Genomic DNA, 26404 nt, shown 5'->3' on the forward strand with positions numbered 1-26404 from the left:
ATGGAAACAAAAGAAAGTAGAGGGTCATGATTTTGATTCCGATAAAGTAAGATTTAAGACAAAAAAGCATTAAATCTGACAGACTTTTTTAAATGCTAAAGTCACAACTGACAATGAAGAAATAACAGTTATAAATATTTATGCATCAAATAACATAGCAACAACTTTTGCTAAAGCAAATGCTATAGAAGATGCAAGGAAAATTAGAAACACATTAATACTTAGAGATGTTAACAACATTATCATTCTAAGTGCAAGACAGGTCAAGCAGACAAAAAAATAAGTAAGGATACAGAAGAACTTAAAAAAATAGACATTGAATTTTATACCGTGATAGTAAAAATGAAGTAGAAAGTGTATATGCCTTCAAAATTGGTTGGGGAGAAAACTGAGCTAGGAATAATTTTATCTTATTGAGTAAAGAATATGAAGAATGTCATACTGGAAGTCTTAGCCAGTGCAGTAAGACAAGAAAAAGAAATAAAAGGTAAATAAACTGAAAAGCAAGAAATAAAACTGTCTTTGTTCAAAGATGATATGATTATCTATATAGAAGATCTCAAAGAATCTACAAACACACACACACACAAAATCCTAGAACTAATTAGCAAGGTCACAGGATATAAGATCAATATATGAAGGTCAATTGCCTTTCTCTGTACCAGCAATGAACCACCAAAATTTTAAAGTTAAAAAAAATCATTTATACTAACACCAAATAAAAACACATATAAATCTAACAAAACAGAGAATTGCTATGTGAAAAACTGCAAAACAATGATAAAAGAAATCAAATATCTAAATAAGTGGAGAAATATTATATGTCTGTGGATTGAAAGAGTCAATATTGTTAAGGTGTCAATTATTCCCGACTTGCTCTATAGATTCAACACAATCCCACTCAAAATCCCAGGAAGCTATTTTGTAGATGTTGACAAAAAGATTCCAAAGTTCATATGGAAAGGCAAAAGACCCATACAATACTGAAAAAAGAAGGAATAAAGTTAAGAGGACTTCTACTACCAGATTTTAAGACTTATAATCAAGATAATCCTGGTATTGGCAAAATAATAAACACATACATCAATAGAACAGAGGGGCCAGAAATAGATCCAGCAATAACTGATCTTTGACAATGGCATAAAGACAACGCAATGGAGAAAGAATAGACTTTTCAACAAATCGTGCCGAACAACTGGATGACTATATGTAAAAAATAAATAAATAAAACTAGACACAGACCTGACACCTTTCACAAAAATTAACTCAAAATGGATCACAGACTGAGGCGGGAGGATCACCTGAGGCCAGGAATTTGAGACTGGTGTGGGCAACACAGCAAGACCCCATCTCTAAAAAATAAATTGAGGCCGGGTGCAGTGGCTCATGCCTGTAATTCCAGCACTTTGGGAGGCCAAGGCAGGCAGATCTATTGACCCCAGGAGTTCAAGACCATCCCCGGCAACACGGAGAAGTCCCATCTCTACAAAAAGCACAAAAACTAGCCAAGTGTGGTGGTGTGCGCCTGTAGTCCCAGCTGCTTGGGAAGCTGAGGTGGGAGGATCACCTGAGCCCTGCAGATCAAGGCTGCAGCAAGCCATGACCATGACACTGCACTCCAGCCTGGGTGACAGAGCAAGACTCCGTCTCAAAAAAAAAAAAAAATTGATATACAATAGATGTGCATATTTTCAGGGTACATGTGATATTTTGATATATTCATGTAATATGTAAAGATCAAATCAGGGTAATCAAGATATCTATAGTAACAAGTTTTCAGACACAATACCAAAGCACAATCCATGAAAGGGAAAACTGGTTAAGTTGTACATTATTAAATTTAAAAATCTGTGCTTCCTCAAAGACACTATTAAAAGAATCAAAAGACAAGCCCCAGAGCAAGAGAAAATATTTGCTGAACACCTGTCTGATAAAGAATTTGTATCCAAAATATAGAAAGAATTCTTAAATCTCAACAAAAAAACAATCCAACTGAAAAATGAGCAAAGACCTGAATAGACACCTTGCCCCAAAAGACGACAAATGAGCATATGAAAAGATGTGCCATAGCATTTGTCATTAGAGAAATAAAAATTAAAACAACAACTACCACTACACGCCTATTAGAATGTCTGAAGTCCAACAAACTGGCAAACTGGACTTGACTAAAATTAAAAATTTCTGCTCTGCAAAAGATACTGTAAAGGGAATAAAAAGACAAGCCTCAGACCAGGAGAAAATATTTGCAAAAGATAATATTTGACAAAGGACTGTTATCCTAAACTTAAAAAGACCTTAAAACAGGGGTCCCCAGTCCCTGGGCTGCACAGCAGGAGAGCAGCAGGTGAGTGAGTATCACTGCCTGAGCTCCACCTCCTGTCAGATCAGCAGCAGTGTTAGATTCTCATAGGAGCATGAACCCTAGTGTCAACTGTGCATTCAAGGGACCTAGGTTGAGTGCTCCTTATGAGAATCTAATGCCTGATGATCTGAAGTGAAACAATTTCATCCCAAAACCACCCCCTCCCCTTATCCCCTGTCCATGGAAAAAATGTCTTTCACGAAACCAGTCCCTGGTGCCAAAGAGGTTGTGGACCGCTGCCTTAAAAGATACTTTACCAGGCTGAGGTGGGAGGATCACTTGAGGCCAAGACCAGCTTGAGAAAGATAGCAAGATCCCATCTGTACAAAAAATTAAAAAAATTAGCTGGGCACGGTGGCTCACACCTGTAGTCCCAGCTACTTGGGAGGCTGGGGCAGGAGGATCACTTGAGCCCAGGAGTTCAAGGCTACAGTGAGCTATGATTGCTCCACTGCACTCCAGCCTGGATGACAGAGTGAGACTGTCTCAAAAAAATAAACAACAAAAAACACCTCATCAAAGAGGACCTACAGATGCAAATAAGCATATTAAAAGATGCTCTACGTCATGTATAATCAATACACCACTACACACCTATTAGAAGGGTCAAAATCCAGAGCACCGACAATACCAAACGCAGCAGAGGATGTGGAATAAGAAACTCTCATTCATTACTCTTGGGAAAGCAAAACGGTACAGACACTTTAGAAGACTGTTCGGCAGATTCTTACAAAACTAAACATACCCTTAGCATATAATCTAGCAATCATGCTCTTTGGTATTTATCCAAAGGATTTGAAAACTTGCATCTGCACAAAAACCTGCACACAAATGTCCATAGCAGCTTTATTCATAATTGGCAAAACCTGGTAGCAACCAAGATGTACTTTACTAGGAGAATGGGTAAATTGTGGTACATCCAGACAACGGGGTATTATTCAGTGCTAAAATGAAACGGGCTATCAAGCCAAAAGACATGGAGAAAACTTAAACACATATTACTAAGTCAAAGAAGTCGGTCTGAAAAGACTGCATACTGTATGACATTCTGGAAAAGGCAAAACCATGGAGACAGTGGAAAGATCAATGGCTTCCAGGGCTTTGGGGGATAAACAGGTAGAGCACAGAAGATTTTTAAGACAAGCCCCAGAGTGGGAGTGAAAACACTCTGTATGACAGTATAATATTAGATATATGTCATTATAAATTTGTCCAAACCCAATGATTGTACAATGCTAAGAGTGAACTATGGGCTTTGGACAAAAATGATGTGTCAATGTACATTAATCAATTGTAACAAATGTACTACTCTGGTTGGGGATGTTGATAATGGGAGACTATGCACGCGTGGAGGAAGGGGGCGTATGGGACATGTCTGTACCTTCCTCTCAATTTTGCTGTGAACCTCAAACTGCTCTAAAAAAATAACATATTTTTAAAAATTAATGGAAAGATGTTTACAGTGAATGAAGAGAAAAAAAATCCTCTCCCAAGAAAAGGGAACTGAACTATAAAAATGACATATCACGGTCATACAAATTTTCCGAAGCTTTCTTGCTCCCTTTTAACACATTGTAACCATTCAACTCCTGCCACAGAAGCATAAATCAAATTATTCTTTGGCTAAAAGATGACTCAAGTTTTCACTTTTTGGTTCAACAGGATTTACTCAACTTGGTAACTACGTGGTGTTCCCAACTTTGCAGGACTAACCTTGCTTTTGAAGCTAAGAATAGGTGGAAGGTTGACTTCAGACTATCACAAACCATCGCACCAAAGAACTGCTGAAATATGGAACCCATTTTCATCAAGCAAATCAAACTCATCTTGGATTTAAAGGTATCTTATGCTTTACAATTAAGAAATATTTATAAAATAATCTCCCTCAGGGCAATGTAGACAGCTCCAGCTTTTCCTTACCTCGAATCTTAAGGATCAAGTCATCAGACAGTGATAGAAAAACATCCATTTCTATTTTCTCTGCTTAACTTGCTCATTCCTCAGTTTCAGCTATTGATTAATTACTATCTATTTTTATTAGAAGCCATCCCGAAGCCCTATAATTTCTGAGAAAAATCTCCTTACTAATACAAGGGTGCCATCTAGTGGTGACCATAGTAAACGTCTGTTACAGAAAACGTGTTGTGTGTGTCCTCTCTCAATTCTGCATTCTGATGGGACTTTCAAAATTTATCTAGAGGGAAAAAGGTAGTAGAACTACTGTACTTGAAATGAATTTCCAAACACTCATACTTTGGCACGTTTAAACATCTAGCATACCCTCCCTTTACATCACTACTCAGATCATTGACATTCATTTCTGAAGCAACATCACATTTACAGGTTCACAGAATTTCAGAACGAGTGGCTGTAAGGAATGATAGAGATCATCACGTATTCAGTCCAATGCCCTCGTTTTTCACATGTGGAAACTAGGCCCAGAGGGAAGGTGTCTGACTTGTCAAACGACTAGTAATGTTTCCAACAGGGTGTGCCCTGGGTTGATTTCTGACGGACTGGACAGCCAGCTAATACTATCTCATAGAGAAGGCACCTTAAGGTCTCAATAATAGGTTTCCATTCCAAAGAAACACTTAGTTGTTCCTGCAGGGACAGCAGAGGATAAAATTCCCTGATCTGGGCTCTCTTCATAGCTTTCCCTTCTGAACTCCAACTAGGCACAGAAATCCTCGGGGACTGTTTTTGCCTCATACTTGGGTGCTGCTCACTGAGTGCTTGCAAAGTGCGAGGTACCAGGTGGTGTATACCTGGGTAAGTCTTCCACCCTCCCTGCTCAGGCTCTTTAGGCTACAAATGAGCATGCTCTATTTCTCTCTTCCTTTCCTTCATCTCAGTTACATTCACACAGAGCAGGGAACAACTAACAGAGCTTGGTGTTCCAGGCCAAGGAAACCATATGTACAAAATTATGGAGGTGTGAAAAAGCAAGGTTTATTCAGAGAACAGGGGCTGAAGCTTTGTGTATCAGGAGCACAAGATGCAGGTGCATTTTCTTCTCTCCTTGTCTGGAGGGGAGCAGGGAACATTTGATCAGGAGACAACAGAATGAACCAGAGCTAAGGCAGAGGGAGGCTACTAAGCTGGTCTGGTCTGAAGGGCTTAACTGATTTGGGAAAGATTAAAGTTTGAATATGACCACTTATGGTCTTGACCGTTAGAGCTCCATTGTCAGGATGCTGGAAAACTACTGTATTTGAATAAATGACAAAGGCAGAATTAATTGCAAAGGAGGGGAAGGTTGGATTTGGCAACCTCCTACCCAGGCCTCCAATCTCCCCAGGCGGCTCTCCAGGGGTCAGCCTTAGAAGCCTCTAAGCAGGGGAGACAGGCTAGCTGCCTGGCTAGGTTACATCCCTTTCTCCCCCATCCCCCTGCCATCACCACCACTAAACATGCTCCCAGGCAGAAAGCAATATTTAAATCTGAATAAGAAATGTTTGTTATCCATATTTGTGACAGGGGTCCCGGTAAGAACAAGGCTTAAAGAGAGCCAGTAGAAGCTGCGCCAGCCCCCAGAAACTAAAAGAGAGTTAGAGCTTTGGATCAGAAACTTGTTCTTTGGGGATGGTGGTTTTTACACTGTACTGTCTGTATTTTGGGTAATTATTCCTTTTTGTCTCTTTCTTACAATTTGGTAAGGTTCATTTTTAAAATGTCAGCTAAGTGGAAACAATGCAGTAATGTTTCTGTGCCCAGCCACACTGCTGAAGGCTGGGCACAGGTGTGAAAGCAGAATTCCAGGAGAGAGAAATTTGGAGGAATTCCCCCCTTCCCTCTAAGATGCTCTCCTTCCAGAGTTCTCTTCTGCTAAAATTTGGTGGGTTCTGTGTCTGGTTTTAAAAATAAGTGATGGCAGTTCCTTTACAATACTGCATTGTGAATGACTGATAAAAGCTTGGCCCTCTCAAAGTAGGGGGGGCAGAGGAGGGAGTGTTACAGTTCAAGGGAGGATTCAGTTAGCTCTAATTAGTGGGCTGGAAAGATTTTTTTGGTAGGAAGAGGGGTGGGTCTCCCTAGCGGCTGCTCTGCTTCCTACCTGGCAACCTTTGTTACCTAATAAAATCAGTCTGGAGCCATACGCTACCAATGAATATTAAGGTGATTATAATTTTTTTGGAATTCACTTAAAATTTTTTAATAAAGTGTCTTCTGTTTGAGGGAGGAGTGCAAGCTGGCACACACAGCAAATATCTGAAACCACAAATCCAGGATATCCTAAGTGAAAGGTCTTTTGTCCCTGCCTGTTGATGAAATTAAAGTGCGAATACTAAACTTTAGATATAACTCTCTGGGCTGTGACTGAGCTACAATTTTCTATCAAAAGAAAACTTCTAGAGTTGGTAGTACAATTTCTGACATGAAAGTTCACTAAATGCACAGTGTCACATCTTACCAAGAGTATCTTCAGTTCCACTACCTGCACCTCTAATCCCCATCCATAAAGAGGGGAACCATATTGCAGAGTCAGCTGAGAACCATAGCCCCCATGCCTCTTCCACAATCTAATCTTGAAGACGACACAGAAAAGATATAACACTTCTTAATACTTCATTCAACACAAATCACACCACATGAATAAAAAACCACAACTCTTCTTTGCAGTATTACGGAAAAAAAAAAAAAAACATATCTCAGGGTGGGTTTTGGTGTCTGTTTATTTTTTGAGACGGGGTCTCACTCTGTCGCCCAGGCTGGAGTGCAGAGGCACGATTTCGGCTCGTTGCAACCTCCGCCTCCTGGGTTCAAGTGATTCTCCCACCTCAGCCTCCCAAGTAGCTGGGACTACAGGCGCCTGCCACCATGTCCAGCTAATTTTTGTACTTTTTGTAGAGACAGGGTTTCACCATGTTGGCCAGGCTGGTCTCGAATTCCTGACCTCAGGTGATCTGCCCGCCTTGGCCTCCCAAAGTACTGGGATTACAGGTGTGAGCCACCACGACTGGCCTATTTTTTTAAATTCTCATTTCTAAAAGGAAAAACACTGAATAAATATAAAAGCTTTGCAAATCTTAGATTGAGGGCTGCAGCCACAGCATTTGAGAAATCCCATCCTTCTATTATCAATACAAAACAAACCACCTACTTTGAAAAAGTTGAGGTGTGGGAACTCATTTACAGCTACACAGAAATGAGCCCCTCCATGGATTTTAGTTGATTGTTTCTGGAGGCCGTATTTGCCAAGTTGCATTGTCACAACCGTGAGCAAGACGCAACCCCAACTCATACTAAGAATGAAGGGCCCTGAAGTGCTCACTTGCAAAGAAATTATAATTTAAGAAAATTAAGAATATGAAAGAGTTACATTTATATATATCTAAATATTGAACATTAGAGGAACAATAATCTTTTAATATTCTATGAGATTATGTTGCTTAAGTAATAATAACAGCTACCATTTTATTGGGCAATTTTCAATACAGCCATGTTTCAGATATTGTGCTGAGTGTTCTTCATGCATTTTTCCATTTAATTTTCACAGCAACCTGTGAGGTAGGTATTCTTATCCCCCTTTTACTGATGAAGAATTAAATGAGCACAAAAATTGAGTTACTTCCTGGAATCACACAGCTAGTGAGTAACCCTAGTCTGACTCAAGTCTATACTTTTCATCAACAATATGTAAACTAAAGGTATCTCAAGGCTTTAAAATAAGTTTCTGAAGACTAAGTTGTTGTAATGAAAACTTTCAGAATGCTACCGAAAAATAAACCATCATTCCACAAATAAACTTAAGTGATCTAAGTAAAAATGAAGCATTGCCTTTAGGTTAATGCTAGAAACAGCTTACTCCTTATTGTTATCTCTAATTCCTTTAAGGAACTGAAATAACTTTGAAATAAGTTTTGGAAATTCCCACCAGAATTTGGTAAGATGATGATCAAATATTCACCAAACTCCTGCTAGGTACTATGTACTTACTGTACTTACCAGGATACAGAGATCAATAAGAAATAGCTCTTGCTCTAAAAATATTCAGTGGTACTGGTGGGGACATGGGTGCGGTGCCAGACCACACACATAATACATTGTGGAAGGTATAAAACCGAGTTAGGTGCAAGGTATTACAGAATAGTGAGGAAGGGTCTCTACTCTAGCTGTGGGTGGTAGGGAAGTTTACTGGAAGAGACACACAGAGCTGGCCAGCTGAAGGGGCTGGGCTGCTCATTCCAGGCAGAGAGCAGAGCCTGGGCACAGCGCAGATGAGCATGGAGTGGGAGGCAGGGAGTAGGCACTGGAAAGACTGGAGAAGTGGGCAGGGCACAGATCACGAAGAAATTTAAACCAGCAAAAGGTTTTAAGTAGGCAAATGACATGCTCAGAATGGTCCTATAACTAAACCCACAGGAGCAGTGTGGAGCATGGACTTGGAGCCACACAGCCATAGGTTCAAGTCCTGGGCTAGGGCTTAGTGCTGTGTGAACTTTGGCAAGACATGATACATTTCTTCTTTTTTGAATTGACAAAAAAAAAAATATATATACACACACACACACACACACACACACACATACTTATGGTGTACAACGTGATGTTATGAAATATGAATATACTGTGGAATGACTAAATCAAGCTAATTAACATATGCATCACCTCACACATTTATTTGTGGTAAGAACAAAGACAGGAAACCTTCTAACCCTCAGTCTCAGCTGGAAGATGGGAAGTAAATGAGATAATGAATGTAAAGCACTGGAATACAGTAAGTATTTAAGAAATGGTGGCTCATTATTATTATTATTGCTATAAGCCTAGAAATTCAGGAAGATACATGGGAATCCAGATGAGACATACTGAGGTCCCAAGTAGGGATGAAGAAACAAGACAACCTGAAAGACACCCAGAAAACTGAATTGACAAAACCTGATGACTGCCTGGCTACAGGCATGCCGGTGAGAGAGGAGGAGACACCATCGACAAGGTCTCGTCTGGGATGAATGACTGAATGGCTGGTGGCCGGCGGCAGCCCTGACAGACAGAATAGTGAGGCAGAACGAGTCTGGGAGTGTGGGTCATGCTGAGGAGGTGCCTGTGTGCACCCAGGAACAGACATCCAGGAAATCAGTGGACAGGGCTGGAGTCTGGGATGCAGGTGTGGCTTGGAATTGGAAAGGTATGCATATCTCATGCCATGAGAAGAGATCACCCACAGAGGGTATGTTCAGTCAGAAGGGCAATGAGCTAAGACAGAACTCCAGAAACACTCACGATTAAGGGACAAGGAAAGAAAGAAAAGCACCCAAAGAAAGAAAAGGACCACAGAGGATAAGGTATTCCAGGAGGGCTCAGTCCAACGAAGGCTGAAGGAGCAGGATCTCCAGGAGGGAGTCATCAGCGGTGCCCCATGTAGCTAAGTCCAGGAACTTCCAACAGTGTCCTCAGAATCCAGTAGACATTGTTGCTGACTTTAGACCAGAGGGTGATTTTTTTGTAGAACAAGGGGAACAGACACCCAACTGCAAGGTTCAGGTATCGATGGGCATGAGGAAGTAGAAAGAGCCTACCATAAATCTGGGAAAAGGGACGGAGAACAGTTATATAGTAGTATAAGGGAAATACAGGGTCAATGGCCAGGTTAAAAGATTTTTAAGACAGAGTGCTCTGAGCATTTTGTGCACTGAGAAGGAAAAGGCAGATAGCACAGGGTGATGAGGCAGGAGCAAGAGATGCACAGACAGAACAAGGTCCTTGAGGATATAAGAAGGATCCTGCCGCTGGGCTCTGGGGATGCAGAGCTTAATGAAACAGAATCTGCCCTCAAGGAGCTCAGAGTCTGAGGGGGAAGCAAACCTGCCAACCCTCTGAGCAGCGTGTGATGTGCACACCAGTCCTCAGGATGCACTATACCAGAGGAACTCAGGGGATGCCCATCTGACTGTGGGTTTCCTGGACCTAGGTCTGAGCCCATTCACCTCTCTACTCCCACTGCCCAACAGCACCTGGTATGCACACGTGCTAGGCATTCAATAATTTTCTTGGTGTGAATGAAAAAATATACTTGTCAGAAACTTTATTTCCAGGTGTAGAGAAATTTTATAAAGACATATAAGGGTATATTTTAAGACAGATAAAGGGATTTGGGGTATTAAAATAAAACTAACATTAACTAAAAATCATAGTACACATGCTTGGTGCTGTACCCTGAATGTCTACGTCCCTCCAAAATTCCTATGTTGAAACCTAATGCCCACTGCAAAAGTATTAAGTGGTGGGGTATTCAGGAGGCGATTAGGTCACAAGGGATCTCATGAATGGCGTTAGTGCCCTTATAAAAGGCCCAAGGGAGCTCACTTGCCCCTTCCACCATACAAGGACACAGTAAGAAGCTACTGTCTATGGGCAACAGGCCCTCACCAGACAGGGAATCTGTCAGCACCACCTTGATCTTGGAATTCCCAGCCCCCAGAACTGTGAAAAATAAATTTTTGTTATTTATAAGCTACCCAATTTATGGTATTTTGTTACAGCAGCCAGAACCGGCTAAGATACTTGGAAAAGACGCATCTGAGAGCTTTATACAGAGACAGCTGAAGGTTAAGAGAGTTGAGGAAGAATGAGGCAGGGTTCAGTCATGTGGAGAAGGCCTGAGAGGTTCCAGAACTCTCTCTGGCCAAATATATCCCCCAATCTGCTAGGATGTGCTTAAGATTTATTTAACCGTTTATGAAAGGATAAAATTTTTCATTTCAAAATTAAAAAGGACTAAAAAGGAAATGCGTGTAAGACTGCACAAAAGTTTAATACCCATTCATCATAAAATGAAATCAGGCAGGTGTCAGACTGACCTGTCTCCAAATGAGCTTCCCCATTTGCCAGCTGTATGAGCTGGGCCAGATCACTAGTTTTCTCTGGGAAAGCAGACCACGGGACAGATGAGCCCCCAAGCCACTTTCAAATCTACCATTCAAAGGTCCTAAGCAGTATTTCTTAGCCTTTTGGGAATCACAGACTCCTCAGAGAATCTAATTGAAGCTATGAATTCTCTCCCTACATGCCCCTCCAAATAAACACAGAAACATACATATAAAATTTTGCACATCATTTGAGGGGGTCCCTGGACTCTCTACCCGTAATCCCAGGTAAGAAGTGGGAAACCAGTAGAGATGCAAATCTTTTAAATCCTTTTTTTTTTTATTTTTTAAACAGAGACTCACTCTGTTTCCCAGGCTAAAATGCAATGGTGTGATCGTGGCTCACTGAAGCCTCAACCTCCTGGGCTCAAGCCATCCTCCCACCTCAGCCTCCTGAGTAGCTGGGACCACAGGCATGCACCACCACACCTGGCTCGTTTTTTATTTTTTGTAGAGATGGGGTCTCCCTGTGTTGCCCAGGCTGGTCTCGAACTCCTGGCCTCAAGTGATCCTCCTGCCTCAGCCTCCCAAGGTGCTGGTATTACAGGCATGAGCCACCACACCTGGCCCAAGGTGCAATTCTTTATAATAAGGTTCTTGGCCAGGCGTGGTGACTCATGCCTGTAATCCCAGCACTTTGGGAGGCCAAGGTGGGTGGATCACTTGAGGCCAGGAGTTTGAGACCAGGCTGGCCAACATGGTAAAACCCCATCTCTACTAAAAATACAAAAATTAGCCAGGCATGGTGGCGCACGCCTGTAATCCCAGCTACTCAGGAGGCTGAGCTATGATCGCATCAACGCACTCTAGCCTGGGACCCTGTCCCTAAAACAACAAAAAAAGAAGGTAATGGAGCCAGATATCACAGTGACCTCTGCTAGACCCACAGTGGACAGTCTGGTGTTCTCTACCTGTGCGCCCATCTGAACTGTAAGTTTCCCTGAATATAGCAACTACCCACTTAAGTTATGGATTAAATTGATGGGGCCATAACGGTATATAGATTTGCAGTTCTCAAATTTTTTGACTTTCAGTGCTTCTAAGTATCAACTTCAAATCCTCCCTTTGGGAGACATACCTGGAGTGCACAGCAATCACTACGGGCTTGCTCTATGGGGTCTATCAACTTTCCAAGACTGGATTTTATTCAATTAGAAGGTTCTAGCCACCCCAAACTAGACGTTATGCCTCTATTCCACAGCAATATTTGATGACTCGCCGCTCCCCACAAAAAGGAAAAGAAAACATATTGTATCTGCTTTTAGTAGAAATCCCCTACATTTGTATAACCCTTTATACTTAGTACTTCTTTAATCCCTCTCACAAACATGTAATATTCACCTGGGAGGTAGGCAATACTCCCATTTGAAAGATAAGGAGAGAGAATGATACCATTTAAGTGATCACAGAGAGGGCTTTTCAACACAGCCCAGCACCAGAACTCCAGCCACATTTTTACAAAAATGCTAATGTTTCTATTACCCTTACACTGAGAAGGTGGGAGACACCTCTTTTAAATTAACAGAACAAAATAGCTGTGAACTTTAATAAAGTGTTCAGTCATAACATCTAAATAGTACCTATGATTTCAGAAACTGAAAGCCACTCTAATTTCAGCAATTTCATACATGATGACTAAATCATTTCATTTTTTCAATATTTAACAGAAATCAATCAAGCCTATCATCTATGACTTTGTAAATAAGCAGAATTCACTGTACATAGTAGGGGGGAATATCCATACTTACCTATAGCACAATGTAAAATCTAGAGGAAAAAAGGGGAAAAAAGAGGAGAATTAGTAAGAATCAAGATATTAAAGTTTTATTTCATATAAACTAATGTTTCAGTAAGAATAGAGCAGCGTCTGCCAGCAGTATTAAATATGAAAAATGAACATTCCACTTTTAAACTTGGCTACAAGCTGTTTAACAAAATGTAAATTCTTGTTCAGTTTTGTTTGTTTGTTCATTTTTAGTTTGTGTATCTTTGAAGGATTTTCTGAGGAGGATTTACTCTTCCCACTCAGTAGCTTATCAGATATCAAGGGCTCTTTCATAATGCACAAACTTGTTAAGAGCAATAAGTGTACAGCATCTCCATGTCCCATACGCTATAGAACAGAACCACCATGGACTCCAGAACACGGGGTGAGAAGGGCCTTTGTTGGCTCTTCTTGCCTGGCAGGCCCTTCAATGCAGACATTCATTCTACTAAGTTCCACCCTCAGTCCCCATCTTGCCTCATTCAATGATCTCACTGCAGAGGTGCTCTCTGGTCCAATCCAACCCTGTCTCCTGGGGATCTGGGCCTACATCCCAAGCTGCCTCTGGACAGCTCCATCTGGGAGCCACAGCAGCGGCTCAAACACAGCCTCAGTGGGAAGCACACGCTTTCCTTCCATTCCGCCCGTTATCCCTCTTGATAACCAGCCTCCCAGTCTTTGGGGTTCAACAGTCCTTCCTTCCCCTCATCCTCAAGTACAACCATTTCTAAGTCCTGCTGGTGATTCTGGGGTCTGTCTTCCCCATTTTTATTTCCAGTGCATTGAGTGAGACTGCCATCTCCACTCCATCTCAATGGCCATCCAACTGGCAAATTAAGTCCTTCTAAATCCCCTTCCAACTCATCCTTAATATAGCAGTGATTTAACTCTGGGGGTGGTGGTGGCAAAAAAGTAATTTGAAGCCATTTATAAGATTGATTTAATGACCAAAGCTTTTCTAGATGATATAACCTAACAGCTACTGTAGGGCATTTCAGAATTTTTACATTTCTCTAGCAGTCTTTATATTGTTTGATCCTAACAATTACCTGGCAGATAGGCAGGACAGAAAATCTCTACTTGCAGACAAGAAAACCAAGGCTCAGAGAAGCCACACAACTTGCCCAGGGCAGTAAATGATGGTCAGGACCAAGAACTTAGGTTTTATTTCTATTCTATCATATTATTTCATTGTGCATTAGTTATGAGAGATCTACAGAGTCAGACTTGACAAGACTTAGCTTATCTAAAACATGCCTGAGCCTGATAAGGCTCTGTGCCTTATCAAAAACTACTATTTCACTCAATTTGTGGGGGAGGGAAGTGGGGAGATTGGATTAAAAAAACAAATCAAGCTGCACAATGTTGCTGGTAACTGACAGGAGAACAAAATAATTACCACATTGCAAATCTTACAGTCTTTTTCAATAGAAAACACTGTTAAGTAGATACTAAAGTGTAAATATGATAAGCTACACCTCCTGCTGCAAAGTTCAGGAGAACTAAAAGACAGATCTAGATCAAAATGGGGAATGAAAAACATTATTTGAAACAAGAAGACAGATGACAGTACCTAGACAGAAAACCTGTTCATTTTTTTGGACACAGGATCATATTCTGTCACCCAGGCAGAGTGCAGTGATGCAATTACAGCTCCCTGCAACCTCAACCTCCTTGGACTCAAGCGATCCTCCCACCTCAGCCTCCTGAGTAGCTGGGACTACAGGCAATTGCCACTATGCCTGGCTAATTTTTGTATTTTTTGTATGGACAGGCTTTTGCCATGTTGCCCAGGCTAGTCTTGAACTCCTGGGCTCAAGTGATCCGCCAGCCTTGGCCTCCTAAAGTGCTGGGATTACAGGCATGAGCCACTGCACCCGGCCCAGAAAACCTATTCTATCCATGTATGCAGAAAGACACCCAGACTGGCCGGGCATGGTGGCTCACGCGTATAATCCCAGCACTTTGGGAGGCCGAGGCAGGCGGATGACCTGAGGTCAGGAGTTTGAGACCAGCTTGGCCAACATGGTGAAACCCCATCTCTACTAAAAATACAAAAAATTAGCTGGGCGTAGTGGCGCATGCCTGTAGTCTCGGCTACTCAGAAGGCTGAGGCAGGAGAGTCGCTTGAACCCAGCAGACAGAGGTTGCAGTGAGCCGAGATTGCGCCACTGCACTCCAGCGTGGGCGAGAGAGCAACACTCCATCTCAAAAAAAAAAAAAAGACATCCAGGCTGCTGATTAGCAACAGGACACTGCAGGAGAGGACACACAGCAATGAATGGCTAGCATGTCTTCTTTGCATGACAGAGCAGTAGGTCTCAGTCCTCAGATGCACTCTCCCCTTTTTAATCACACATATTTTATAATGCCTCCTCTACCATTCTGAAAAGAAATTCATAGATAAAATGACCTACCTACACAAAATTTTCAAAAGCAAATAAATACAATGTCCCAACTGATACGCAAAGAAGAAATAAAGTAATTTATTTTTCAAAATACGTATTTCAACTTGTAAATGGGGACATAATGATGCAGTCAGATGTACATAGTAAGTTATGAAAATAAGTTTGGATTTAAAAATTAGAGTAACAGAAACCACTGTGGACAAGCACAGGAAAATAAAAGGGCAGATGTAGAGGTACAGCCTAATACTTGGAAAAAAGAGTATTAATAATAGAAATAAAGAAGTAACCTTATACAAAGTTGGAATAACATGCTAAAGTAAGTAACAGTCAAAGTAGAGAAATTGAAGGAGTACATTACTATTTCAAATCAGCTAGGTCTTATTTATTTATAAAGTGTCAAAATAATCTAAATAATCTCCTAGGTTATGTCATGGGATGGGGTCGGAGGAAAGTATCACAGAAAATCTATCCTTCTGCCTTGAAATCCTATTGAGACATACAATCAGTGTACGGTCTGTAAAAAGACCTTGAAAATGTATTCTTTAAATGGTGCAACAAGGAATAGGAGAGGAATTAGATGTAAAAAAACTGTAATGCAAGAGGCAATAAAGCCATTGTGTAACAGGGGATACTTTTAGGACAAAACAGAAGACGAGCTATCCCAAAATAAAATTTACATTTCACAACCTAGATTTCATACCATTACACACACACACACACACACACACACACACACACACACACACAGGCAATAATATGAAATATTAGTCTATATGAAAGAAATCCAATGAAATCCCTACATATCATGTGTCTCCAATAATTTAATAATTGAAGTCTAAACAGGAATCTCAAAACTGATTTTCAATGATTTTCACTACTGCGCTGAAATCCTTTTCAACTAAATATGCAAACTAGAAATGCTGTAATGCTTACAGAACAGAATGTGCAGAGAGAATAAATTACTTAATTATTTTGAGACAATACCTTCATTTCACTTAAGCTTCTCGCTTCATACCAATGATGGTGGTAGGGCAGCATTCTTAAGGCGATCCCCCACAATTACTGTTCCTTGGCTATTCAATCAAACACTAATCTAGGTACTGCAGTGTAGGGATTTTGCAAGTGTAATTAAAGTCTCAAGTCAATTGATTTGAAGATACAGATATTACGTGGGTGGACCAGACCCAACCAGATGAGCCTTTTAAAAGCAGTTTCCTCTGGCTGGTGGCAGAAGGGGAAGTCAGAGATATTCAAAGAACAAGAGGGATTCAGCAGGCCACTCTGGCTTTGAAGCTGCAGGGGAGTCACGTGCAAGGCCTGGAGAGCAGCCTCTAGGAATGAGGAGTAACCTCCTACTGACAGCTAGCAAGGAAATGCAGACCTCACACCTACAACTAGATTCAGCCAATAACCTGGAGGAGCTTGAAAGTGGATTCTTCCCCTGGAGCCTCCAGATAAGAAATCAGCCAGCTTGGCTGACAACTTGATTTCAATCTTATGAGACCCCCGAGCAAAGAACCCAGTCAAGCCCAGCTTCTGACTTAGAAAACTATGAGCTAATCGATGAGCATTGTTTTCACAGCTGCTAGGTTTGTGGTATTTTTGTTTTACAGCAACAAAAACTAAGACCACAACCTTCTTCTAACTTAATAAGCTTTTTAATTTCTCCTGAAGATTTTTCAGTATTAATATGTACTACAAAATGGTCCATTTATATTTGTAGAGGGGTTGGCCTGGGGAGATATGCAGAAGCCAAGGAGGATGCAGAACAAATCTTCATGAAGTTGGACTGTCTACATATCGTAGGACATCTAGCCAGTAGCATCTCCAGTCATTGTGGCAATTGAAATACTCTCACAATTTTCCAAAATGCACTCTGAAGTGGTGAAGTGAAGTGGTGGCACTGCTTTGTTGAGGTCCACCAAGAATCACTGGATAAGAATAAGCACACCTCATCAAAAAAAATTTAGATGACTTGCCATATTCAAAATCTCCCTTGAAAATACATGTTGCACCAGGCACAGTGGCTCATGCCTGTAATCTTAACACTTTGGGAGGCCAAAGCAGGAGGATCACTTGAGGTCAGGAGTTCAAGACCAGCCTGTGCAACACAGTGAGACCCCCATCTCTACAAAAAAATTTTAAAAACTAGCTGGGCCTGGTGGCATGTGCCTGTAGTCCTAGCTACTTGGAAGGCTGAGGCAGGAGGATCACTTGAGCCCAAGAGGTTGAGGCTGCAATGAGCTACAATCATGCCACTGCACTCCATCCTGGGCAACAGAGCAAGACCCTGTCTCAAAGAAAAGAAAATATGAACCATAAACTCCTCTCTCCTCTTGTGTCCCTTCCATTTCCACTGGCAATAAACTGATTTTAGTTTTAAAATTTAACCTCAATGTAAAAATGCCATTTGCACAATAAATTACTTGGAAACATCTTTTCAAAGTTTCTAAAATTTGAACTAGGGGAATTATTTTTGTAGGTTACCAACAATTCTGTTCAATTTCATTTTTAATCCAAGGTAAAACAATAACAACAAAGTCCCAAAAAGTTTAACAAGTCTCAAAGGGAATAGAAACCCAAGCAGCTTTCAAGACCTCAGCTGCAGCCCATGGACTTAATGTGATTCATCTACAGTGATTCCCCATCTCTGTCTTTCAATTCAAAATTCCAAATTCTTGGGAGGAAAAAAAAACCTGACTAGCCCACTCTGGGTCAGTTACGCACCCCTGGATCAGCCAGCTATGGCCTAAGATGCAGAGTCAGGGAATAGAGACGTAGCTGCTAAGGGTCCAGCCTTGAGAACCAGACAAATTCCAGAGAGGATACGCTGAGCTGGGCAGCTCCACAGACATGTCCACCACACTTGTTTTACGGTGCAGAGGTCCATAACCAATTTGAGTTACATCTACCAATATCTGATTTGTTTTAGGAATTATCATATTCTACACATATATGATTTCATTCTTGCTTAAAACTTAATAATAATAATATATAGTCTTCAAGGATAGACACCAAAATGTTAACAGTGGTTATCTTTGGATTATGACTGCTATGCATTTTCTTCTGCATCTGAATTTTTTCTACAATGAATATATAGTACTTATTACTGGGGGAAAACACCTTTCCACTCTCTTCTGGTTTCTATAAGGATGGATTTCCACCACATAGTACTAGTCTCCTTTAATTACTTTACCTCTGGAAAGGATGACTTATTTGAGCGTAAATTTGGGAAGAATAAATGGGGTGTGTTCAATTCAGCTCCACTAGAGAGGTTTCATAGAGAACCTCAAGTTTTCATGGTTTCTTCTAAGACAGCCCATCTGCTGCTGCTCAGGACAGGGTGAGTGGTGAGTCTAACTGTGGAGTTCAGTTAGCAAACCCATTTGACTCACACACTAAAGCATGTCCTCAGCCTTTATCACTAATAAAGGTGATTTTTAGGATCCTTATGTAACTCCTTTGAGTTATTGCTCAATGTTCAGAACATAAACAAGCAAAAGGGTGTTGGTTATTCACTGGGCTCCCTCAGACTCCAAACATGTTTTCAAAATCCTTTTACATCCAATTTTAAGGACGAAATAGGTAAAAAGTTTCCTCAATTATCATTATTTTTCCTTTATCATTTAATTTCACCTTTCTTGCTATTTCCACCTCTATAATTTATTAATTCATTATTTGCTTAATTTTCATATTTTGATAGTGAAATGTTGAAGTCTCACAGAACTTAAAAGTGGGGAAAAATGTAAGGTCACCTAATCCAGGGTATTCACTGCACATAATGAATTGAGGGCGAGAGAGGTTAAGATCAAGGTCACAGGGCTAATTAATGGCAAAACCAAGTCTTCATACCCAAACCGTGACACCTCTTAAGAACAATTCTATTTTTTAACTTCTATAGCATTTCTGCCAGCTTTTTACATATTTTGTTTCTCTGTTCAGATAATCATTCATTCATCATATGATTTCACCAACATGTGTCTCCCATGTTCTTGCTACTGACAAACTGTGAACTAAGGTTCTCTTCAGCTTCTGCTCCGAAATCAACTTTATCTTATGCTGTAACTGGGTAGTCCTGCTTTTCTTGACACTTGGTCATGGCAAGCTGGTTTGTCCCTTAGTAAACTTAAAGTCAGTCTCATAAACAACAGATTGTTAGACTAGTTTTTAACCAGTAACCATCATTTCATCTTTTCATCTTGATAAATTTAATCAGTCCATTTGCATAAACATAAAAAATGATGTATTTTTACTATACTCTATTATGCTATAGGTTTATTATTCTCCTGCCATTAAAAAAATTAACAGGATTTGTAGATGTAAAACTCTATTTCTCTTTAAATCGAAAAATAAAATAAGCTGCCTATTGTCTTCCTTTTTCAAAAAACTTTAAAATCTTATTTTCCTCATTCATCTTGTTTTCAATTACATATAATATAGAATTTTATTTTTAAAAATTATAAGTTTCATGTAAGTGATATATAAATATATACTAAAGTATATTAAAAGTGGTAATCTTTTACTCCCCCCCTTGCCCCAAAATACCACGCCCCTCCAGAGGTAAGCTCTAATTAACAGTTTGATATATACTCTTCCATACCTTTTTCAGTATCTGCAATCGTGCTTTTATTCCCTATTGATTTTCCTAATCTGAAAACATCAGCATATAACTATTCTCATTATTATCAATTTAAAAATTTATGAACTCTGGAGTGATACAAAATTTACATCGTTATGTTTATCCTCCTTCCCACTTCATTCTATCCTGGTAAAATCTGAACTATCTTATGGGATTCCACATGATCACACTGCATTCTGTACCATGGTCTAAAGGCTTATACTGTGCAGCCACTAGCCATATGTGCCTATTTAAACTTAAATAAAGAGTAAAGAATTTTCATTTTTTTTTTTTTGGAAAACAGGGTCTTGCTCTGTCTCCTAGACTGGAGTGCAGTGGAGTGACCATAACTTACTTCAGCCTGAAACTCCTGGGCTCAAGCGATTCTCCTGCCTTAGCCTCCCGAGTAGCTAGGACTAATATGCGCCACTGTATCCGGCTAATTTTTTAAATTTTTAAAATTTTTTGCAGAGGCGAGGTCTTGCTATATTGCCCAAGCTGGTCTTGAACTCCTGGCCTGATGCGATCCTCCCACCTTGGCCTTCTAAAGTGCTGGGATTACAGGTGTCAGCCACCACTCCCGACCAAAAGTAAATAAAATTAAAAACTCAGTTTCTCAGACCCACTAGCCACATTTTAAGTGACTAGTGGCTACTGTTTTGGACAGCGTTCCAACGTTATCACTGCAGAAAGTCCTATTGGACAGTGCTAGTCTGAAAACTTGGTTAATTTTATTTATTTATATAACAGTTACTCTTTGATAACAGCTAACTACTCTGATTAAAGTTAAATACTCTTTGGTAAGGTGCTTTCAAAGTTCCATTAGCTTTTCTAAGTGTTTTCAAAATGTTTCCAGCTGTAGGAAACTGCATGGTCTGTTATCCAGGAAACTAATAATTCCTACTACACGGGGATTTTTTCTTCTTTCAAGTTTAAGGTCCCAAGTTGTTTTTAACTATTACATTTTAAAATCCGCTCTTTTATGCTGGAAATTGTTTAAGTACTCAGGAAGGGAAGAAATTTTTTTGTTGTGGAACACCATAAACTCTCACTAACCATAGTGAGGTGGCCTTTCAGTTCAGCGAAGTTTTCTATAACTTTTCTCCCTGATTATTTATAAGCTGTATATTCCAACCTTTTCTACTTCCTCTGGTAGTCTTACTTTTTGAAAGCTTATACACCCTCATCAGGTTTTCTAGATACATGGGTTCTATACATATTGTTTTTCTGTTACGTTTTGTAATGTTTCTTTTACATGGTGAACTTTGAAAATTTCCCTATGACTTCTGTTCTGCAATTCATTTTATATGAGAACGTGAGTGGAAACTCCCGCCTTTTTTGAATCTTCAGTATCACCTATTTCTTGCACTGTGGCTCCTTCGTGCCCTATATTGCCACCATTGATATTTTTAGTTCTTTTTTTTTTTAATTTCAGTACATTCCCTTCTACAGATGTTAGCTATTGCACCTCTTTGAATACCACATCAATTTGCTTCTATTTGCTTTAGTCACCAAGCAGTGAGGCCTGTGTGGGTGGGTTCCTGTTTCCTTCCAGCTCCCTCTTCCCTTCTAATGTTGTGACACTTATTAATTTTAATCAAGTTAGAGTTTTCCTCTGGTTTTCACACTGTTTGAGAAGCTGGTTTTTCTGGGATTTGTTGTCATTCCTATTTGTGTTAGATATCTACACTATAACTTGCTCTTGCTAGCTTTTCAAAAGCCTCTTTTAGAGATGTGTTTCCTCAAAATTGGTCCAGAATAAAAGGAGCCTAACACATGCATGTAGCTTGCATTTCAGAAGTTCCTTTTTGAGACTATTACTGGGAAATCAGAATGTTTCCACAAGAAGGAAAAATATAACAGACAACGGTTATGTCCTCAAACCAGTTCACAAAAGCAGTCTGAAGCACAATACCTCCACGGCAAAAATCAGTTAGTGTTTGAGCCATAAAGAAAGAAAAACTGGCAGGGAGATAAGAAGGGATCTTTCTTCTTAAGGACACTGCAAGTTTCTAAGACTTTGCTGTATTTTATAGAAATACCCAAAATCAGTTTCCTATTCATTAAAGGATCTGAAAAGCATTGTGAAGTGAGGTCTGCAGAGTGAGACCGGAACACACAGATGAGGCTGAGAAAGTGGTGGGGTTAGAAGACTAACAAAAGCTGTCTGCTGTCTCCCACCACTTCTCCAGACCCTGCCCTAGATCAATTCCAGGACACGATCAGAAATGAGATTGGGTTGTTTATTCATTTTTGTAGATAAAGGGTTTTAAGTAGAAGAAAGATCTGGAAGAGAATGGGAAGAAAAGGGAATTCCTGTGGTCCATCAGGAAGTCCCAGATGCACAATGGTAGGTAAATGTCATATACAGCAATGTACATATGTTGAAGATAGCCTGTATCAATCTCAACAGTTAACCTCTTTGCAGAGCAATCTTTAACCCATTTGAAATCTCACTGTCAATCACAGAGGCATATCCAATCATGAGTATTTGAAAGTGTCTTTGGCCGGGCGCAGTGGCTCACACCTGTAATCCCAGCAATTTGGGAGGCCAAGGCTGGCGGATCATGAGGTCAGGAGATCGAGACCATCCTGGCTAACACGGTGAAACCCCGTCTCTACTAAAAATACAAAAAATTAGCCGGGCGTGGTGGCGGGCGCCTGTAGTCCCAGCTACTCGGGAAGCTGAGGCAGGAGAATGGCGTGAACCCGGGAGGCGGAGCTTGCAGCGAGCCAAGATTGCGCCACTGCACTCCAGCCTGGGCGATGGAGCAAGACTCTGTCTCAAAAAAAAAAAAGAAAGTGTCTTTGCTATAATTACAGTCTTATGTTAACCAAAGATATTTAGAAACCCAAATTCTCTCAGACATAATTTTAAACTGCCATAACTGCATTAGTCCACTAATTTTTAATCTAACTATACTTGACAAATATGCAAAGATAACATCTGCCTTATCAATGAATATCATGGACTCCAAAAAATGAATAAAGTAGAAAACACCCACAGCTCATTACAGAGGAACTCGTTTTTTAAAAACTGACATATAATTCACATGCCACAAAATTCACAATTTTAAACTGTACAATCTAGTGGTTTTTAATATGTTCACAGAGTTGTGCACCCACCATCACTATTTCAAGAACAATATCATCACCTTAAAAGGAAATCCTGTACCATTAGCAGTCACACCCCACTCTCTCTCCCCACAGCCCCTAACAATTCCTCTACTTTCTGTCACTATGGATTTGCCTATTCTGGATATTTCTTATAAATGAAATCATACTATTTGTGACTTTTTGTATCTGCCTCCTTTCACATGCATTTTTTCAAGATTTATCCAGGCATATATCAGTAATTCATTTGCCTTTATTAATTTTATGAATGTTTATATCCATAGACCACATTTTATCCATGAGTAGTATTTTATTTATAGATACTTTTTTTTTTGGAAATGGGGTCTTGCTCTGTCACCCAGGCTGGAGTGCAGTGGCACAATCATGGCTCACTGTAGCCTTGAACTCCTGGGCACAAGTGATCCTCCCACCTCAGTCTCCTGATTAGCTGGGACTACAGGCATGTGCTACCATGCCTGGCTAATTTTTAAATTTTTTGTAGAGATGGGGTCTTGCTATGTTTCCCAGGATGGTCTTGAATTTCTGGCCTCAAGCAATCCCCCCATGTCAGCCTCCTAAAGTGCTGGGATTACAGGTGTGAGCCATGGTACTCAGCCAGGCTTCCTTTTGTACCTCGCTACTACATGCTCCTTTGTACTTGCTTGGTAAATGTTTTTATGTCTTTTAAAAAGCAAAGTGTTATTATTTTCCTAAGAAGATGTGAAATTGGAGAACAAGTAATTTCGATTTCCTTTTTAAGTAAACTCCCACAGAACCTAATAAAGAATAACATTTAGCATAAAGAGATATAAATGAGTAGCTGCCTTCCCTGGATTCATTTTCTCCTCCTGTAAACAGGATATATGTCAACACTAATAATTCCCATCAGGATAACTTATGTGTAATTAAACAATACCACACACATCTAATTATTACACAGTGTAGATGGGGTAGGCAATGAAAAACTCCTCAACCACAGAAATTGTGGTTTTAGCAAGCCTGCTCTATTGCCCAGTCCAAGGGATTACTTCCATCACTGACCTTTGCAACGTTAATTGCCTGCATGTTCCTGGGAGTCTTCACTTCCTTATGCACAGACCTTTTCCCAAAATCAAATCCAGGATTTGTCACTTAATTGGTTCTTAGTGGGGATAACAGAGATAAAACCAAAAATCCAAGATATTTTCCTAAATCCCTATTAAAAATTCTATAAGGATAAACAGGCTAATCCTTCAAAGTCTAAGACTTGGTTCCTGAGTGGATTTTAAAGTATGACACTGTTTAATGTCCCTACCTTCCATAAGATATACTTAAATTTTAAAAATTATACTTCTAACATTACCAAGTTTTTTTTTTTGAGACAAGGTCTCACTCTGTCATCCAGGCTGGATTGCAGTGATGCAATCATAGTTCGCTGCAGCCTCAAACTCCTGGGTTCAAGCTCAAGCCTCCCATTTCAGCCTCCCAAGTAGCTGGGACTACAGGTACCCACCACCCAGCCCAGCTAAAAAAAAAAAATTTTTTTTTTTGTAGAGATGAGGTCTTGCTATGTTGCTCAAACTGGTCTCGAACTCTTGCCCTCAAGTGATCCTCCTGCCTTGGCCTCCCAAAGCTCTGGGATTGCTGGGACTATAAGCATGAGCCACTGTGCTCAGCCCTAATATTATGATGTCTTAAAGAGATAGAAACCCCTTTAAATTATTGAAGTATTCCAAATGGGGACAACCCCCTACTATATCAAGTACTGGGAGTCTGATGGTCTTGACTCCAAATTTGCTTCTCTGTAGCTTGTGGGAACTGTACTGGCCAAGGCTCTGAAAGAGAAAGTACTACTTATTTACTAGTGTCCGCTTCCAAAAAAAGTTCAAGCCTCTAAGTTTAAAAAATGGTTCACATTAGGATTTGTTAAAATTTCCTCACACTCAAATGGTTAGGCTAGTAAGGGACTTTAGAAATCTACTTTAACCTAATTATTTACAAATGAAAAGGAGGTGGATAAGAGAGAAAAGACTTGCCCAAATCTATAGAGTCAGTTGGGAAAACTATTATACTTAAAATAAAAAGGTACTCAGGCTTCCAGCTGGAAGCTCATTTCATCATACCACCTACTTAAAATGCCTAAGTTTGGACACTATTGAAATTCCTCTGTGTTGCAGTGAGCCGAGATCCCACCACTGCACTCCTGCCTGGGCAACAGAGTAAGGCCCTGTGTCAAAAAAAAAAAGAAAAAAGAAAGAAAGAAAAAAAGAAATTCCTCTGCCTTCTAAGAGAAAAAAACAAAAGCAAAATGGATAACTTTCTGATCTAGAAAGTGAGAGTGGATCCAGCCTGGGAAACACAGCCAAACCTCACCTCTACCAAAAATATAAAAATGAGCCAGGCACGGTAGTGCACGCCTGTGGTCCCAGCTACTTGGGAGGATGAGGTGGGAGGATGGCTGGGGCCTGGGAAGTTAAGGCTGCAGTGAGCAGTGATCACACCACTGCACTTCAGCCTGGGTGACAGAGTGACTCTCTCTCAAAAAAATAAATAAATAAAGTGAGAGTGGGCTGGGTGCAGTGGTTCACGCCTGTAATCTCAGTGCTTTGGGAGGCTGAGATGGGAAGATTGCTTGAGCCGAGGAGTTTGAGACCAGCTTGGGCAACACAGGGAGACCCTGTCTCTATGAAGTTTTAAAAATTATCCATGTATGGTGGTGCAAGCCTGTGGGCCCAGCTACTCTGGAAGCTGAGGTGGGAGGACTCCTTGGTCCCAGGAGTTCAAGGCTGCAGTGAGCCACGGCCATGATGGCACCACTGCACTCCAGCCTGGGCGACAGAGCAAGACCCTGTCTCAAGAAAAAAAAAAAATTGAGAATGAAAGGTAGAGGTATCACACTTCATTTCATGAGATAAAGAATTTTTTTTTTTTTTTTTTTTTTGAGACAGAGTCTCGTTCTGTTGCCCAGGCTGGAGTACAGTGGCGTGATCTCAGCTCACTGCAACCTTGCCTCCCAGTGGCTGGGACTACACGCCCGTGCCACCACACCCGGCTAATTTTTGTATTTTTAGTAGAGACGGGGTTTCACTGTGTTAGCCAGGACGGTCTCAATCTCCTGACCTCTTGATCCACCCGCCTCGGCCTCCCAGAGTGCTGGGATTACAGGCGTGAGCCACCGTGCGAAGCGAGATAAATGATTTTTTCTTAAGTATCATTCCATAGTTCAGGTTTTAAAAGTTGCCAGTAAAGTATAAATGTTATGATGGTCTTGCCTGGAGGCTAAGCAAA

The 26404-nt window shown here is 40.5% G+C and overlaps 1 protein-coding gene across 1 annotated transcript in view; it reads right to left on the reverse strand.

Moving 5' to 3' along the window:
- HACD2 (3-hydroxyacyl-CoA dehydratase 2) overlaps nt 1-26404 on the reverse strand; it is a 96246-nt gene that overhangs the window by 65551 nt on the left and 4291 nt on the right. Inside the window, exon 3 of the mRNA XM_034957204.3 lies at nt 12981-12999. Coding sequence (XP_034813095.1) covers nt 12981-12999 — 19 coding nt within the window. The remainder of the gene's footprint in view (nt 1-12980; nt 13000-26404) is intronic.

Source organism: Pan paniscus, chromosome 2 (assembly GCF_029289425.2).
Source record: "Pan paniscus chromosome 2, NHGRI_mPanPan1-v2.0_pri, whole genome shotgun sequence".
NCBI classification, from domain to species: domain Eukaryota; kingdom Metazoa; phylum Chordata; class Mammalia; order Primates; family Hominidae; genus Pan; species Pan paniscus.